Consider the following 18,680-nt stretch of genomic DNA (forward strand, 5'->3'; position numbering starts at 1 on the left):
ATGAGCTCAATCATTTTTGGAAAAAGTCTGCCCAACACCACGGGGTGAATACCCAGGGTGTGTCCACAAGGCCTGCCTTCAAGCACCAGCACACCCGAAGGTGTCATGAGAAATTCTATCTGGTCGCAGCAAAACACTCAAGGCAAGATGTACTGTTCACTTCCTCATCCGGGGTGTTTCTTACTGTGATCCCAGCACAGTCCGGCTGCTCCGAGCCAACTCTTGCAGAGGTACCGATGAGTCACCAGCAAGCATCGGCAGAGTGAAAAAGGGCAGCTGAGGCCTCTGTGTTATACAGGGAAGCCGGACACGGTCGTGCAGACCCCAGGGGCCCAGGCCCCGAGAATGACTATACTTCAGGAAGCACTGAACACACGGCCCACGTTAAGGCCTGGGCTCAGCTCCCCTAACGCCTGTCCTTGCTATTGTGCATGCTGCCACATGAGCCTTGGATGAATTCTCAGGCAATGACTGAGTTTTACAGAGGACACAGGCTCCCCACATGCCCCAGAGACACCACTTGATCTAAGGCCATACCACCAAGACCTTGGGCACAAAGTGCCCTGAACTCAAGCAGTGACTATGTGAAGCCACTCAGGGGAAACTGATGGGCCAGTTCCTTCTCCCCAGGCCACATTCCCTTGATGCCACTTCTCTGCAGAAGCCCCTGCTCCAAGCAGAACCCGTTACCTGCAGTGACACCATTCTGGAGGGAGCCCTCGTAGAAGATGTTGGACGGGAAGGCGCTGAGTGCAGGGTGCATCCGGTACTGGACCTGCAGGCGGATGGGCCGGATGCCCAGCACCACCAGGCGCTCGAAGAGCGACTGCGACAGCCCGGCTTTGGCCGCCTTCTTGCACATCACCACCGGGCCCAGTTGGCAGTGGTCACCTACAAGGATCAGCTGTAGGGAGAGGGGCCCCCACAAGTCAAGCAGTTCAGGTGTGAATCAGCCTCAACACACACTAGCGAAAAGTAGGGGCCCCGGGGTGCACAGGGCACCACCTGGCCACACACGCTGGACATGCAGCTGGCAGACCCCACCCTCTATAAACCCCTCAGGGAGCCCTGCGTGTGCACACATTCTGCTGAGCATCCTACATCAATACAGGGTGTTTTAAAAGACAAACACCAAGAATCACACACACGAGTTTTCACACAGGAGACGGTAGGGAAGAGAGCCCACCTGCTTGGCCCCAAGGACCACGGGAACCATGCACTCTGGCTCAGTGGCCTGGGTGCTTTCGTCGATTAAAATGGAGCGGAACTGCATCTTGGCCAGTCTCGGGTCGCCGGCGCCCACACATGTGCAGCAGATGACATCTGCATTCTGGGGAAGGGTGCAGAGGCATCAGGGCACCCGCAATGTAAACGCCACCAGACCCCGGAGGGCAGGTGGGACAGGACACAGAAGCTCTCCTGTTTCTCACCCTCCCTGACACTATAAAAAAACAAGCTGTCCCTCCCGGACAAGATACACGGTCCAGGCTGTGGTGATTACCAACTTTAAAGGTCCTTAAACGGTCACGTTTCACAGAAGGCAACCTTTCCACACCAAGGGCTCTATGTCTCACGACAGCCTTCAAGGGGCAGTGCTGAGCTGCTGAAAGCTGCACTCAGGCTGATTCCAGTTCAGGCTGGTGGGTTATGAAAGAGCAGGAGTGTTCTAGATCCACTGCCAGATCCCAGCGGATGCTGGGAGTGGAGACTCCCTAGAAGACCGTGTTCCAGGCAGCAAGATGTCCCTAATTTACTGTACAACTGAGCGCAGAGAGGCCAGGTAGAGAGCATCTAATTTCTCTTTCCAGAAGCAAAGCAACAATTCAAACAGGGGCCTTGGCCCAAACAAAAACCATCAGGCCGCCAGCCCACAGGCCCTTTTGCAGGCAGGAGGGGCACTCACCATCAGCAGCTCTCTCTCCGCGGTACGCTTCAAGGCCCGGTACCGCTTCTCGTCAGCAGACGACAGCTCCCCAGTCTCATCTTTCAGCTGCTGCAGCTTCTGCAGCTCAGGCATGCTGGAAGCACATGCAAGTCAGCGGGGCACCTGAGCTCTGTACATGTCACCTGCAGCAGCTCAGGGACCAACTGGGAGGGATGGACTTGATACACACCTGTCCATGTTTCTGATCTGGTTGTGCAGGGCGAGGAAAGACACTGGGGAGTCGATGGCCTCGCGGCTCTTGGCACAGAGGCGCACGACCTTCAGCCCTGTCTGGTGGATCTTCTCTGTTAGCTGGTCCACGGCGATGTTGCTCGGAGCACACACCAGCACCGGCCTGCAACACCATTCAGGCAGCTCAATGCTTACCCAGAGAAAGCTCGGTGAATGTAGTAAGCCAAGACTCTGGTTTTTGAGACGGGGTCTTGCTCTGTTGCCCAGGCTGGAGTGCAGTGATTTCAGCTAATTGCAGCCTCAACATCCTGGGCTCAAGCGATCCTCCCACCTTAGCCTCCTGAGTAGCTGGGACAACAGGTGCACACCACTACCCCCAATTAATTTCTGAATGTTTTTTTGTAGAGACGTCTCATCCTGCTCAGGCTGGCCTTAAACTCCTATCATTTTTAACAGGCAGTAATGACACGATGTTGAAGGAGCTCAGATCCAGACAGCCCAGCCTTCACAGCTCTACCAACCACAAGCAATGCCAAGGCTGGAACCTGCACCCTCCCGTCATGCTATAAAGTGCCTTCACAGTTCTGAGACGCACACAGAACTCACGCTGCTGCAGCCACGGCCCCCTGCCCCCAGTTTTCTACACCAGTAGCAGACCTGGTTACTAAAATGCAATCCCAAGGCTGCAGCTGACACGAATAACTTCACATGGAGAGCGGTAGGTGCTACAGCAACACTGTCCGCCAAGTGCTCTCCCCAGTACGACAGAGCCCGAGGCTCCCGGCAGCAGGCCTTCCATCTGGCCACCCTAAAGACCTCCCAGGTCTCGCCCGCAGGGGCCGTGTCAGTCCTACCCGTTGCCTTGCCGGGCCAGGTGGTAGACGATGGTGGCCGACGTCACTGTCTTCCCCGTGCCTGGCGGGCCCTGGATCAGGCTCAGCGGTCTTTGCAGCACAGTCTTCACGGCATAAACCTTCAATACAAGCGGCCGTTAGGGGCAGCCGCCGCTTGTGTCCCGGCCCATGGGCGAGGCCCCGCGCGCTGAGGACGGCGCACACCTGGGAGTGGTTGAGGTCGGGGAGGCCCTGCGCCGTGAAGCGCTTGGGCAGCTGGCACTTGATGATTACGTCCTCCACCTCGTGGCCCAGCAGCTTATGGTAGATGTAGCCGGACACTGAGGTCTCGTCCACGGCAAACGTTTTCAAAGCACTCTGCATCCTGTGAGGAGGGTGTGGGGTTGGCTACATGTACAGTCATGGCTGCCTCACGGGCATCCTGAGTCTGCAGACCTGGGTGGGGAGCCCCACTACGCAGTGATGGGGAGGGCTCATAAAGATGCCACGGGTGGCAACCAGGGATCGGGGGGCAGCGACGGGAGGGGACGTACCTGTCAAAGGAGGTCGACTTCCACACAAAATCCACCTGGAAGTTGTGAGTCACCTCCACGGGTGCACCCACGCTGCTCCGCAGCTCAATGGCAATCTCATCGCCATAATCTGTGTGCTGAGTTAAGTTTGCATCCTTGTCAAAAGCCAGGCTGACCTTTCTGGGTCGCCCTTGGTACATACTCTTTAAATGGCGTTTTAAAATTTAGTTACTTAAGACACCACTGGTTCTGCACCAAACGCTAAAAACATGCAGCCAACACCAGACCAGAAACCAGAAGGACAGCGTCCTTGAGGACAGAATCTACCTCACCATGAGCCGGTGTCCCACCCCCAGCCAGCCTGAAGTTCCTCCTTGCCACCCCCGGGGCCATCTCCCAGCCACCCATCTAGGCCCCTTTCAGAGATGCAGAGGGCAGCAGCGAAGCCACCAGCGCTCACCAGCAGGGAGCAGCCACATCCCGGGCCCCAGAACCTCACCAGGAACTCCTGCACATGTGGCCAGCAGGGGCAGGCAGAGTTCATGGAACCCAGCTTTGGCCATAGCAGCTCTTCTCACAGTTCCACGGAAACAACACTCCTCCCAGTACAGCCAAGCACCGGGCTCCACATACACAAGCAACCTGCCCTCCAGGAGGCTGTGGCCGGTAGGCAACACCCTTCCCTCAACCCCGAGCCCCAAAACCAGTCTCACGTGTTCAGGATGAGCTTGTCAGGCACAAGGTGGGTGTGGGACATGACTCTCTCTACCCCTGTGGAGGCCACCGCTGAACGGTCAGGCCCCAGCAGCATTGGCCAGTCACCAAGAGGCCCGAGTCGGACCCGTGGTGTGTTCTCCGAGGACCCCTCCCCGCCCCAGGCCTCTGATTGCACCTGTGCCTCACAGCTGCTCCACCGTGGCCGGCAGACTGCGTCACCATGAGGTTACTGCACATTCCCAAACGTGGCCTGGGAGCAAGTGAGTGCTCACAGGGTCTGCATGGGACCACTGGCTTCTGGAACCTCCGTGTGCAGAGTCAGCATCCAGGTAAGGCGCTCCTGCAGCCACATTAACCTCCAGATTCAGCCCAGGGACGCATCACACAAGCAGCATCACCAATATCACCACCATTCGGGCAGAGGGGAAGCAACCATACAACCAGTTGTCCCAGAAGGTGAAGGCCCTGCAATTCTCCTAAGAGCAGTGGAGGCCAGTGCCAGCCAGCAACTACCACAGAGCACGAGATGCTGGCCCAGCGACGAGCATCAAATCCATGGTGGCCTCCATCTGATGCCCCCTCCTTTCCTGTCGCACCAGCCAGCCCCACCCTCTTCACATGAAGGATACTATCAGGGACCTTGATGACGTGGCCGATCCCTTTCCACAGGGGCGCAAGGTCCCCTTTGTACCGCAGGCATATCTCATCCCCCTGCATGAGCCGCATGTCTTGCGGTAAGAAAGTGAGAGAGGTGGCCATTTTAACCTGCGCCGTCACTTCCACCAGGAAGAGTTCAAATTAAGGGGCACTTTACAAGGGTGGAACTAGGAATTTTATGCTACTTATGGTCACAAATATTTTAAAACTTAAAATCACCTCTTAACCAAATTATGACTAAATCCTCATTACCAGAGTCAGTCTTGGGCAAAGTGAAGTAGGCGATTCTCTTCTTGTTAAGGCCCAGGTCCCACCTGACCGTGATGTTATCTTGAGTCTGAGCACATGAAAAACAAGAGCCCTGGTTAGCCTCCAGCACATGCCCGGGCCTGGCCTCCGCATGCCCCAGGCCCCATGAGGCGGGCCCTACAGCAAGCCTCTGCCGTGACAGCGGGCGCCGTGAGTGGCACCTGACAGCCCGAAATGCCACCAAGGGCATATCTGAAAGAGAAGCCATTAGGAGTCCCCAGAACACACACAGGCCGATCCCGTCTGGAGGCTTCACCACACACCAGAGGCCTCCGTGGCCAGGGAGCAGCTGCTGCAGGAGGGAGGGAGAGAGAGAGGAGGGGAGGCGGGGGAGGGAGGGGAGGTCAGAACTCCGGGGCTCCCGTTGCCTAAATGTGGTCTTCACAGGGATCACGCCCGAGTCTAACTCCTGCAGCTGTGGGCAAAGCTGTGGACCCCACTGGGAAAGATGTGTTGGATTTAAATAGAAAACACTGAGGCTGATGTCAGCTCTGAGGGCGGGGGCCCAGACCACCAGGCTGCCAGGCCTGGATCCGCAAGCTCCAACTCTCAGGCGTTGCAGCTGCAGCCCACATCAGCTCCCACAGCCTAGAGAGAAAACCTCCCTTTGGAAGCCTGAGGAAGAGAGCTGTGAGAGTCAGAGCCCAGCCCAGGCCAAGCCCTCCTGCGCACATCACCTGGGACTCCTTCAGCTTCTTGTCGTAGTCGGCCTCCAGCTTGACCAGGGGCCCGAATATGTTCTGGTACTGGTAGGCGTCCTCATACCGCAGGAGGACGTGCTGCGGTTCCTCGTCCACCCCCGGCTTCTCCAGGTCTTCCAGTGTGGCAGAAGGGTTTTCCTAGAAGACAACAACACTCATCCTGTTTTTCCCTACATGCAAACGAACGAGGATGCAGAGGCACCAGAGGGATGGAGCACACACGCCGCTTCTCAGAATGGGCCACAGCGGGTGGCATGGAGGGGTTTTGGCGCATCTGCAAGGAAAACCCTGGGAACAGGAACTCCATGCCACACGGGGAGCTGCACACCGGCCTAGCCTGTGCTTGGGCCTCAGCTGCTGCTCCTCACCCCAGCAGGGTTCCAGTACTTCGGTGAACCTGCCTACAGAGCCCCAGGCGCCAGCCTGACACACTGTCCACAGCAGAGGGCACCTTCAGAGCTGGCTGCTTCCTCCGAGAACGCCTGGCTTGTGAACGAGAGCAGCTAACCCTCCTCGCAGGCTGCCACAAAGACCACCGGTTTCTCTCGCTGTGTCCACAGCCCGGGAAGCCCGTCTCCCACGTCTGCTAACCCTAAGCCAGAACCAACATGGGCCCGCAGCTCTTCCCCTGGGGGCCAGCTCCCTCAGTGAGTGCCATGCTGGTGGGGACAGGACATTATCTGGGCTGTTCAGATGTAAACGGGAATCATGAAAATCATCTGGCAAACTGAAAATCCAAGAGGAAAGGTACTCGGCTGAACAATGCTTAAAAAAAATTTTTTTTTTTTTTGAGACGGAGTCTTGCTCTGTCGCCCAGACTGGAATGCAGTGGTGTGATCTCGGCTCACTGCAAGCTCCGCCTCCCGGGTTCACGCCATTCTCCTGCCTCAGCCTCCGGGTAGCTGGGACCACAGGGGAGCACCACCACGCCCGGCTAATTTTTTGTATTTTTAGTAGAGATGGGGTTTCACCGTGTTAGCCAGGATGATCTCGATCTCCTGACCTCGTGATCCGTCCACCTCAGCCTCCCAAAGTGCCGGGATTGCAGGCGTGAGCCACCGCGCCCGGCTTAAAAAACATTTTAACTTGTACTTCAGTTCCTATGTGAGATTTCTGATTGAATGGGAGGCAAATGAAAGCTTCTAGTCTAGTTACTAGAATGACTTTATCACAAAATCCTAAACAGCCGGAACCAGAGAAAGGCTTCCGTGGGGAAAAGTGAGGGCTGTCTGTTGAGGGAGGCCAGGCACCCACTACTTGACCCAGCACCCTCTCCTCTCCCCTCTGCTCAGCTGACTGTGCCAACCTCGACCCCAACCTCTTTCCCCAGGACACTCTCGCAGTGCACCTGTCTGTGCAGGTCCAGGCTCTGCCAGACAAGTCTACCTACAACCAGCCCCATCCTTCCCCTACCACCACCCATCAGACAAGAAAAATTCCAGCAGCCAGAGCTTTCCTTTCCCCAAGGTCAGGCTCTTCTTGGTCAGGTAAGGCTGCCTGGATGGAAGGTGACCATGGTGCCCTGCCCTGGGATCACTCCACATAGAGGTGGCAGAGGCCTGAGTTCCTTCCAGAGAATCTCCAGCGGTCTCACTGGGTCAAGCCGTCTCTGAAGATACTCCCCTCCCCGCAACCAGAAACCACACGAAGGCACGGGTCAGCCTGCTGGGCAGCCCCACCTTCCATAGCTCCTCCAGCTTGTTGATCTGCTGTGCCGTGATCTGGCGCGCCCGCAGCTGCTCCTGCTCGGAGGGGATCTTGACCAGCCAGGACAGAAAGCAGCGGTCCTGGATCAGTGGCTGCCACTGCGAGCTGTCCCAGTTGATGTCCTTGAGGCTGCTCTGGCTGGCACAGGGCTGCCTGCGGAGTGGGAGGGGACCGTGAGGACCAGCTCCCCTCTCTGAAGTCCTGGAGCAGGGAGGGCCCCCTCCCATGCTGACCTTTCACCCAAAGGGGCATGCCCTGAGTTTTTTTATGTGATCACATTACCTTTAAACTGTTAGTAATAAATCGCATCTCCCCGTGCACTTGAGCTCTGAACTCTTAAAACTCAGAACAGACTTTTGTTTTTACAGAATTGTTTTCATGATTTAGCCAGAACGCCCCAAAAGAGTTACACGGCACTGCCAACTCCTTAACAAGCCTCAGCCCCTAAACGCTCTCATGCCTCACCCTTCAGCAAAAATTATCTTTAGAGCACAATTCCCTGGAATCAGAGCCACGGCTGAGCTGGGCTGGGCTGGGCTGGGCCAAGGCTTGGGAGGAGACGGCTGGAGCTTAAAGGTCACCCCCGGGAGACATCTGAGGACCACTCACCTGCACAGCAGCACCACCACCGAGTCAGCTTTGGCTGGGATGAAGCCGAGGAGGAAGACATTGCGACAGCCGCAGTTGTAGCACTCCAGGACTGTCTCCCCCAGGGGCCCGTCCTTGTGCAGGGTCACCTCTTTGCATTTTGCCCTCACAAGGTGATTTACAATATGGCTGAAACCAGGAAATGATAAACGGTTAACACCCAGAGTTTGGCTTTTCACCACTTCCAATTTTCGGGCCCCTGTTAAAAGTTCCGATACCGTTCATGGTCCATTAGCAGAGGCAGTCACACCTCATCCATCTGGCATCTCCGGGGACCAGCCCTCCCCCAAACTAGCTCCCCACTGAGCACAAAAATCAATCCCAACTTGAACCACTTTTAAGGAAAACTTCCTTAACACGGTTCACATAGTTCCTGCCTTTTTTAAAGATCCTGCTTTCTTAAATCCAACTTATCAGGCCTAATTTAACCCATTGTTGGCCCAGGGCTGCTGTGGGGTCCGAGACATTTCCCACAAGGCCTCGGCCCCTTCTCTCCAAGGTCACCCCCGCTGCCGCCACTTTTTGTGGCTTCTTCTGAAATCACTCCTCAGAAGTACGCCCTGTGCCTACTTCTAGGAGCAACAGTCCCTCCTGCTTTGCTGCAGGCCGGGAAATCTGATAAGCAGGCGACTGGAAACCCTGTAAAAAGCAGTAAAAGGGCTGAGCAGAGATGGGGGCTGTTCTGCAAAAGCCCAGGGCTGTGTCTGAAGCCCTGGCTGGCTCGGCTCCTTCCTTGCTGCGATATGGCCAGGACACTGCTCGCCTAAACCGCGATCTGGGCTGAACCCTGCCCTGCGCCAAGCCAGTCACCTTCCAGCGCCTATCTGCCGTATCTAACAAGGATGCCCAGCTGCTCTGCCTTTGGGCTCTTCCAGTGTCTCCAGCAGCTCTGAACACGCCTGCAGGGCCTCCCAGCCTCCCTCACTGCGCCCTCTCTCTTCCCCTCTGGAAAACCATTCCTGCCAAAAGCTTCAGCTCAGCTAACCTAACCTTTCTCCCTGCCTCAAGTCCCAGGATTCTCTAACCAGCCATGGCTGCTCTGGGCATCCCCAAAGCCCGACTCCACTCTGGAGCCCTGCTGGCCACGTGGGCAGAATCAGCCGTCTCCGTGTCTTCCCACGCATCCTCACCCTGTCACAGTCAAGCTCCCCGAGGGCCGGTGGCTGCTTCCTCACCTTCCCCTGGGCCTCACACAGAACGCTCAGTGGTGCTTGGCTCGAGCCTGCTGTTTCTCAGAGGCCCTTTTGCTCACTTCCCTGTTCTTGGCTATGCTGACCGGAAGCTGGGGTTGCCAGCTAAGAGAAGTTTTATTTAGTTGCTTTTCCTGCACAAGAGGAACTAAATGCAAACATAGCAACACTTAAATTACCCAGAAGATTCTCAAAATGGGACAAGAATGTCTTCTGGTTATCCAGAAGATACTTTTCTTTAAAAATCTTTTAAAAACAGCAGCCCCTTTCTCACCTTGCTCATAACACCATATTTCAAGTTACTAACTCAGAGATGCCACAAGATCTGACTGCTCCATCTGTAACCCTCCGAGACCCACAGCTACCAAAGGCACAGGAGGGGGTTGGTGTCAGCGCAAGTAAGCCTGCCTCTGGGTTTTGGTCATTTTCTTTCTCCAGAATGTGAACCTCAGAAAAAGACCCCATTTCCTTGCTGGCACCTCAGAGCTCCGCCTCCCAGGCTCTGCTCCATCCTCTCCGGCAGTGGAGTGACCTGCACACAGCAGCGCAGAGGGAAGGGGAGCCGCTGGCATGGGACCCACCAGGACGAGAGTCCCACCACCCAGGCAAGACCACCGAACTCCCCCCTGGAATCTGGGCACCGAGAGAACACTGGTCCTGTCCCAAACACAAAACAAGCGACCCAGTCCAGCTGCAGCTGATCAACATCAGGAAGGCAAGCCCAGCGCCGACGGTCAAGTGAACTTAATTGAAGCCGATGATTCAGGATCTGGCCTGAATTAGCCTCCGGACAGCTCCGATGAGCTCAGGCCTGCTCAGGAACCAGCGCCCCTGGATGCCCGTTACTGCCTTGGGAACATCCTTCCGTTAATGAAGATCAGCGGGTGTGCCAAGAGCTCATCTTGCAGAAAAATCGAAATAAAAACTGGGAAGGAGAATTAAGCCAACCCTACTTGCATAATAAAAAGAGCCACAGAGAATAAATCAAGGGTAAATACGTTAAGGCATTCACACACCACCATCTGTTTCAAGTTAAACCAGTCACAGAGGAGGAAAAAAACCAGGTTTGTTAGCGTGATTTTATATTGCACTTCGCTTCAACATTTCCATAATTTACACACAAATCTGAGCACAGCACTGATTAAAGACACATGCATGGTTTGATTATCTACCTGCCAGAAGTATTTCCACGTCCATTGCAGAACCACTTCTTGCTGGTATTACAGTAAACCACGCAGGCAGGATCGTGTATTCCACAGTAACTAAAAAATCAAAACAACGACAGTTACAGCTGGAAGCTTGCTCTCTGGTTTTCATTTGGCAAGATGTAAAATTCTTTCCTCTGACAACACTTTTGTTCTTCAACAAAAAGTGTTGTCCTCTGACAACACTTAAGTTCTTCATTAAACACATACTCAACCCCAACAATCCCAGTAACCAAATCAAACCAGTTAACCAGGGCTTCCCAAACCCAAGAATGCAGGGAAGGGGTTGAGTATGTGGCAGAAGCTCTGAGGGGATGAGGAACAAAGCCACCTCCAAGGAGAGTCCTGCTGGAGGGAGGCCTCACTCCTCCAGGGACATTCTAGTCCCCGCTCTCTGGCCTGAAATTCAGGAACCTAGCCTCAGTCACAGTGGTCATGGTGAGCTGCGGGCTCCAGCAGAGGGCACTGTGCTCCCGGGAAGCACAGACCCTGTAGCGGCAGCGCCCTGAAGCTCAAGCCCCGAAGCCCAAGCGAGGAGCCTCGGGAGAGCCTCACCCGACCGCTGGCTGTGGTTTTCTGAAAATCCACATACCAAACCCCAAACTGCTAGCTCCCTCGAGCCACATCAGGACTTATGGGCATCTCTGTGTGTTAAGAGAACATGATTACATACTTGAAAACATCTGTAAATGAGAACGAGTGAAGAGCTGAGATGCAGGAAAGAGCACCTGCCCACCAAGCCTAAGGAAGAGCAGCCTCGATCCTGGAGCGCTGGGCAGCACGTGGGCCAGGAGCAGCTGGGAGGGCCCCAGGCGGGCGCCCAGAGAGAGAGAGGCAGGGCCCAGACCCAAACCTGCCCTGACTGCCGCCCAGGCTGGAGTGCAGGGGTGTGATTTTGGCTCACTGCAACCTCTGCCTCCCGGGTTTACCCCATTCTCCTGCCTCAGCCTCCTGAGCAGCTGGGACTACAGGTACCCGCCACCACGCCCAGCTAATTTTTTGTATTTTTAGCACAGATGGGGTTTCACCATGTTAGCCAGGATGGTCTCCATCTCCTAACCTCATGATCCACCAGCCTTGGCCTCCCAAAGTGCTGGGATTACAGGTGTGAGCCACCGCGCTACATTTCCTCACTTGTGTGTCACAAAAATACAGAAATAAGCCTCATCAAGGGACGATCCCACTCGAGATGAGAATTCCAAATTCGTCAACATGCAGGTCTGTCCACTAACTACTGTCTTCACGTCCAATTCTCCAGGCACAGTCAAGGCACGGGGAGGCAGGGATGCCCCAGAACCCTGAAGCAACCGCTTTGCGAGGCATCTCAGCTGCTCCACTCACCCTCCCACCCCAGATGCTCACCCAATGCCATGACAAATTCTTTCTAGTGAGTGAGTGCGCAGGTACCAGGCAATGCCCTCAGGGCCTGAGGAGGCCAAAGGAAGGAAAACTTTTCCCACCACCTGGTGAATTCAGGGTGTCAGAGGTTGCTGAGCCCACCTCCTGACTGATAACAGGCCTCGGCTGTGAACATGGCCTAAGCAACTTCCTTACTCCCGAGGACACCGCCACCCAGAGTCACAGCACAAAGGCACCACCCTGTACCTGGGAAGTGAGTGTCCCAGGCCCATGCCAGAGGCACCCACCTGTCAGCACATGCCCAGGCCCGGCTGAGCCCAGCTCACCTGCAGGCATGTATGGGGAGATCCTTCGTGTAATAGGTGTCTTCTTCATCTTCCTCGAAGTTCAACTCGGCCAACAACTGGCTGGTCTTGGCTACACTGTCGTCCACAGCCCCATTCTGCAGGATGCCTTCGGGCCCAACCTGCAGCAGAACGCAGTGTCACCCAAGCGAGGCTGCAGCTTCTGGGACTCAGTGCAGAAGGACCAGCCCCGATGGCTCTGGTGTGACACCCTGGCCTCATCTCTGCTTTGAGACAGTTTCCCTTGTTCTGACTGAATTTCACTCTTCTGTAGCAAACCTACCTGGTCAGAAAAGGGCCACTGGTGGCCTCCTGCACCCCCTGGTCCCCCACACAACTGGTCTAACCCCCACCTAGCCACAGAGCCACATCCATGTCCACAACCAGGATGCCTAGGAAGATGCTTCTTTCCTGTGACTGAGGACCACAAGGAGCAGGGTGACTTTTACAGACTGACAGCAGTGTGCCCTGAGGACAGCTCCATGATGCCAGACCCACCACGGTGTAAGGCTCATCAAATACTACAAGGCTGCCACCCATGCTGATGTGGAAATGTCACCGGCCACATCCACCACCACCTCGCCCTCCCCATCGCTTCAGGCAGCCCTGAGGATGAAGTAGTAACTGAACACCGAGATACCCTTGGCAACCCAGGCCACACCCTCACTAAAGGCACCTCTTCCATGTTCAGCAAAGGCAGACAGCACATGGCTCTAAGTCATCAGGCCACAAACTGCACAGGACACCTGCAAGGAGACCACATAGCCACTGGGGCTCCTCAAGAACCAGCACCTCAAATGACATGGTCAACAGTCCCTGGCATGGCCCCCATAGGCCACCTAACCCCACCATGGGGTCAGGCAGCAGGAGCACTGTGTCGTGGCGGGACACAGGGTGGCACAAAATTAAGGGCCAGGGAGGAGTGATAGGAGCTACCCGAGGGACGGCACCAAATCTCCCCACTGCCAGTCCCAGCACCCCAGGCAGCCCCTCAGCCTAATGCCCTTGCTGTGTGACGCAGCACCTGTGTGAGCCTAGGGACAGGTGCTCATGGGGAGCAGCACCCCACAGAGACCCCTCCGGCCCGCCTGGCGGGGGCACGTGGGCACATTCTACCTGCATGCACGTGCAGATGCACACTGGGCCCACTGCTGCCCTGCAGTGATCTGGTCACAACACAAGCTGACTTCTGGGTTAATTTCTCCCTCCACTCTCTGAAAAGTTTCAAGATTAAACATTAATTTCAAAAAAACATTTGACCCTAGAAACTATCATGAAATGAGCTAGAACAGGAGTAGGGGACAGTGCCACCTGGCAGAGAAGTCCCACAGCCCACGCCAGGCGACATTATGGGTGGAGAAAAGGGTCGTCATCTTCAGCTGGTAGAGAGCTGCTACTCCACTAAGTAAAGTCCTTTGAGGCGGCCGGGGGCAGTGGCTCAAGCCTGTAATCCCAGCACTTTGGAAGGCCGAGACGGGCAGATCACGAGGTCAGGAGATCAAGATCATCCTGGCTAACACGGTGAAACCCCGTCTCTACTAAAAAATATAAAAAACTAGCCGGGCGAGGTGGCGGGCGCCTGTAGCCCCAGCTAATGTAGTCCCAGCTACTCGGGAGGCTGCAGCAGGAGAATGGCATAAACCCGGGAGGCGGAGCTTGCAGTGAGCTGAGATCTGGCCACTGCACTCCAGCCTGGGCGACAGAGCGAGACTCCGTCTCAAAAAAAAAAAAAAAAAAAAAAAAAAAAAATAAGTCCTTTGAGGCTGTCAACCTATCCACTCACCAGGGAGGCTCTGGAGGGGCAGGGCCTCCCTGTACTCACCTCAGGCATTCACCACTGGGCTGGGAAGCCCAAGAAGCAGCTCCTCAGCAGGGTGGATCACCTGAGGTCAGGAGTTCGAGACCAGCCTGGCCAACATGGTGAAATCCCGTTTCTACTAAAACTACAAAAAATTAGCCGCACATGGTGGCACTTGCCTGTAATCCCAGCTACTCGGGGAGCTGGGACAGGAGAATCTCTTGAACCCGGGAGGCGGAGGTTGCAGTGAGCTGAGATTGTGCCACTGCACTCCACCTTGGGCAACAAGAGCTAAATTCCATCTCAAAAAAAAAAAAAGGGGCAGCTCCTCCCATCACCTCTGCTCTGGAAACAGTATTTAAAAGACATATCCTAGAATTCCCAGTTCCTAGCCATACACAAGGCCTCAGAGCTGGCCCCTAACTCTTTTAGTTCTGGATGTGAACCTAGCTACGACTAAAACCACACCCTGGAGGTCCATCTAAGAGCTGTACAGGGGCTTTCCGCCCAGAGACAGTTGCTCCCGCCACACTCCAGAACTCAGACCATGTATCGGGGCAGCACAACAGTAGGTCACTTCAAGGCTAGGAATGGTGGCTCACACCTGTTATCCCAACACTTTGGGAGGATCGCTTGAGCCCAGCAGTTCTTGAGACCAGCCTGGGCAACACAGCCAAGATCCTGTCTCCACAAAAAAATACGCAAATGAGTCAGGTGTGGTGGTGTGCACTTGCAGTCCCAGCTGCTCAGGAGGTTTAGGCCGGAAGAGTGCTTGACCCCAGGAGGTCAAGGCTGCTGTAAGCTATGATGGTACCACTGCACTTCAGCCTGAGCAACAGACCAAGACCCTGTCTCTCTTAACACCACCAACAAAAAGCCTGGCCAACATGGCAAAACCCCATCTCTACTAAAAATACAAAAAATTAGCTGGGCATGGTGATGCGCACCTGTAACCCTAGCGCAGGAGAATCGCTTAAACCCAGGAGGTGGAGGTTGCAGTGAGCCGAGATTACACCACTGCACTCCAGCCTAAGTGACAGAGCAAGACTTTGTCTGGAAAAAAAAAGAAAAAGTCACTTCATTCCTGCAGACAAAAACCACAGAAATTCAAAAACTCAAAAATCCGCCCCCCCTCAAATGTGCCATCATAAACTCTCAGGCCACAGACATCTACTCCAACCCACCCTTGCACCACTGCCTGCATTTGCCAGCGCCCAGGCCTTGCACCTGCTGTTCCCTCAGCCTCAGGGTGAGGTCCACAGGGTGCCTCTCAGGCAGGCATCCTTTGACCCCACCTCGGGGTCCCGTGGGGCACTGTCTGTCCTGCTCCCTGCCGTGAGCCCAGCACCTGGGTGGAGCCTGCACTCCAGGAGGCCCTCAACATTGTTGGCTAAAGGCCAAGCTCAAAAGGCAAAGCGGCTCATCCCTGATTCTCTAATTCCAAGGCTTAAATAAAAGAGAGGGCAGGAGGCCAGGCGCGGTGGCTCATACCTGTAATCCCAGCACTCTGGGAAGCCAAACCAGGAGGATCTTGAGCCCAGGGTTCGAGAACAGCCTGGGCAACACAGTAAGGCCTCATCTCTATTTTTAAAAAAAGATAGTTTTGCTCTTGTTGCCCAGGCTGGAGCGCAACGGTGTGATGTTGGCTCACCACAACCTCCGTCTCCCAGGTTCAAGCAATTCTCCTGCCTCAGCCTCCCAAGTAGCTGTGATTACAGGTATGCACCACCACGCCTATTTTTAGTAGAGACAGGGTTCCTCCATGTTGGTCTGGCTGGTCTCGAACTCCCAACCTCAGGTAATCCTCCCGCCTCGTCCTCCCAAAGAGCTGAGATTACAGGTTCATGTGAGCTGGGATTACAGGTTCACCGTGCCCAGCCCCCTGCCAAATTTAATTTTAAAAATTGTAAAAGAAAAAAAGGGGAGGGAACAGGAAGTCACCACACCCTCAGAGTGATGACTGCCAAGCTGCAGGGTCTCTGAGCCCTCTCAAGGCAGAGGGTTGCCAGGAGGTCTGGCCCCCAAACTGGAAGGATTCTGCCCTGATATTTCCTCTAACTTATTTTGAAAAATCCCAAAGCTACAGAAATCGGACCCCCACACCCCTCCTGCTGGTCACCCTCCATCACATTCCCCCGTACTCCGGCTCCCCCTCTTGCTCTCACACACTTATCTTTCCCTGACCTATTTCAGAGTGGCAGGCCCCAGGGGGAGAGCTTTCTCCACATCCCCACAAAACAGCTGGCTCATGAGCACACCCAGCCTGCCACACTGTTGGCTAATACACATTCACACATCACCCCAATGTCCTTATAACGTCTTTTATAGGTTTTTTAAAATCCAAGTTCCAGTTAATGACTGCATGTGATTTGTGATGTCTCGTTAGCCTCCTTTTAATCTATTAGTTTGAACCACGTAAAACTGCTAGGAGATGACCATCTTTCACATAGTCCCACCACCCAACACAGCGGTCCCCAGGCTCTCCATTCCTTTATTTTTTTGAGACAGGGTCTTGCTCTGCCACCCAGGCTGGAGTGCAGTGGTAGAATCATACCTCATTGCAGCCTCAAACTCCTGAACTTAAGAGATCCTCTTGCCTCAGCGTCCCGAGCAGCTGGGACTACAGGTGTGCATGATGCCTGGAAAGTTTTTTAATTTTTCAATACACTGCCTAGGCTCACATTTGTTCTTCCCAAAGAGGAAGTGCCTCTCGCCTCCCCTCTCACCAATGGCACCTGTGTGGACCAGCAGACCCTTGTTCCAGCCAGGTGTGCTAGAGTCCGCATGAGGTTCATTTCAGCAGGCCTAGAATGCGAGGCATCCCCAGCTCACCTCAGGCCGCCCCTGCCTTCCCAGCCCAGGGATCAGCCACTCTCCCAGGAGCCCACAGCCTGAGATGAAATGCCCTCCACACCTGCAGCAAGAAGCCAAAGTGTGACGATAAGGGGCTCAGTCCAGAAGGTGCACACCTCACAGGACAACAACCCAGACCAGACTGCAGCTTCATGGGATGAAAAGCAGCAGGAGAGGCTGCTCGGAAAGAAGGGCCCAGAGACAGCCATCATCTCAAGAGCAGACCTTCAGGATCCCAGGAAAGAATCTGACTGTGGAGAGAGGCCGACTGTCCCTACATATCAGACAATCATGAAAAGCCATTGTTGACGCTGCTTGTCTGATAATGGCGCTGCAGCTATGCAAAATAGGTGCCCTTTTTTGCTTCTAGAAATGCATACTACATACTGCAGGTCAAAATGGCTGAGTATCACCAATTCATAGGGCTCCACCTCAGACGCAAAAGTGAAATGACACAAGAGACTTGCTTTAAAAACACACACCAGTGGAAAAAAAAAAAAAAGAAAACGGAGAAGAAAACCTTCACAACTGCCACATCAGGGAGACAGAGGCACAGGGCTCACTAGCTCTTGTATGTTAGAGAATTCATCATAGATGTTTCTACACGGAGGATGCAGTGGGGCTGCAAACTGCGCTATGGATCCCCGTGCTGAAAAAGGTGAGGACGGTGCAGGCAGCGCGGCTCTGACCAATCACCTCTGACTGGGATCTGCAGCCCCCTCTCTCAGGGCCGCCAGGAGCCTGCACTCGCTCTGCAAGGGGCTGATGCTTCAGGAAGGTGCCATGCTCACTGTCGCAAGGGCTCTCCAGAGTCTAATGAGCCACCCTTGCACATCTAGACACCACCTTGGCAAAGGCCCATGGGACCTGAGAAGCCCGGGTGGGTTACCCGGCTCTTTGTTTGTTTGTTTGTTTTTTGAGGCGGAGTCTTGCTCTGTCGCCCAGGCTGGAGTGCAGTGGCCGGATCTCAGCTCACTGCAAGCTCCGCCTCCCGGGTTCATGTCATTCTCCTGCCTCAGCCTCCCGAGTAGCTGGGACTACAGGCACCCGCCACCATGCCTGGCTAATTTTTTGTATTTTTAGTAGAGACAGGGTTTCACCGTGTTAGCCAGGATGGTCTCGATCTCCTGACCTCATGATCCACCCGCCTCAGCCTCCCAAAGTGCTGGAATTACAGGCAGGAGCCACTGCGCCCGGCCGGTTACCCGGCTCTTAAGCAGCTATTCGACCAACACAGAAAAAGGCACGAGGACCTGCTGCCAGCCGTGGTACTCCAGGACCCAGCAGCCCCCCATGTATCAGAGAAAGCAGAACTTTGCTCTCAAAGGAACGTGCTCCAGCAAGGAGAGTTCAAGGCCATGAACCCTCCGTGACAGCGGAGCCCTGAATAGCACTGGTGCCAGGGCCTGGACCCAACCTTCCCACCATGCCCCTCGGTTCTGAATGCCACAGAGCATAGCTGGGTGTCACGGCCCTTCTCTGGCAAGCTAGACTATTCCGACCACCATGAAAGCACTCCCACCACCATGACAAGCACAAAATGTCTCTCAGTTGTGAGCTGCTGCCCAGCATGTGCCCTTTAGCTTCCCTGCAGCCGCTCTGGGGAGGCCTCTCCCTCCCGCAAGGCCCTCAGGGCAGTGCTACCCCAGCGAGAGAATTACAGCCTGGGGAATTACAGACCCTGATGAGACCACAGTCAGGAGCTGGTGC

General features: G+C 55.0%; 1 protein-coding gene across 2 annotated transcripts in view; it reads right to left on the minus strand.

The window, feature by feature from the left end:
• UPF1 (UPF1 RNA helicase and ATPase) overlaps positions 1 to 18,680 on the minus strand; it is a 37,519-nt gene that overhangs the window by 9,987 nt on the left and 8,852 nt on the right. Inside the window, exons 2-15 of one of the 2 annotated variants that reach the window (XM_007995837.3) lie at positions 12,302 to 12,441; positions 10,584 to 10,673; positions 8,183 to 8,350; positions 7,546 to 7,726; positions 5,843 to 6,004; positions 5,076 to 5,193; positions 4,829 to 4,927; positions 3,504 to 3,612; positions 3,175 to 3,334; positions 2,971 to 3,089; positions 2,115 to 2,279; positions 1,904 to 2,018; positions 1,187 to 1,330; positions 691 to 904 (exon numbers count right to left, since the gene is read on the minus strand). In XM_007995837.3, coding sequence (XP_007994028.1) covers positions 691 to 904; positions 1,187 to 1,330; positions 1,904 to 2,018; positions 2,115 to 2,279; positions 2,971 to 3,089; positions 3,175 to 3,334; positions 3,504 to 3,612; positions 4,829 to 4,927; positions 5,076 to 5,193; positions 5,843 to 6,004; positions 7,546 to 7,726; positions 8,183 to 8,350; positions 10,584 to 10,673; positions 12,302 to 12,441 — 1,984 coding nt within the window. The remainder of the gene's footprint in view (positions 1 to 690; positions 905 to 1,186; positions 1,331 to 1,903; positions 2,019 to 2,114; positions 2,280 to 2,970; positions 3,090 to 3,174; positions 3,335 to 3,503; positions 3,613 to 4,828; positions 4,928 to 5,075; positions 5,194 to 5,842; positions 6,005 to 7,545; positions 7,727 to 8,182; positions 8,351 to 10,583; positions 10,674 to 12,301; positions 12,442 to 18,680) is intronic. The other variant, XM_007995839.3, reaches the window with a different exon arrangement.

The sequence above is a fragment of the Chlorocebus sabaeus genome, chromosome 6 (genome assembly GCF_047675955.1).
Source record: "Chlorocebus sabaeus isolate Y175 chromosome 6, mChlSab1.0.hap1, whole genome shotgun sequence".
Taxonomy (NCBI): domain Eukaryota; kingdom Metazoa; phylum Chordata; class Mammalia; order Primates; family Cercopithecidae; genus Chlorocebus; species Chlorocebus sabaeus.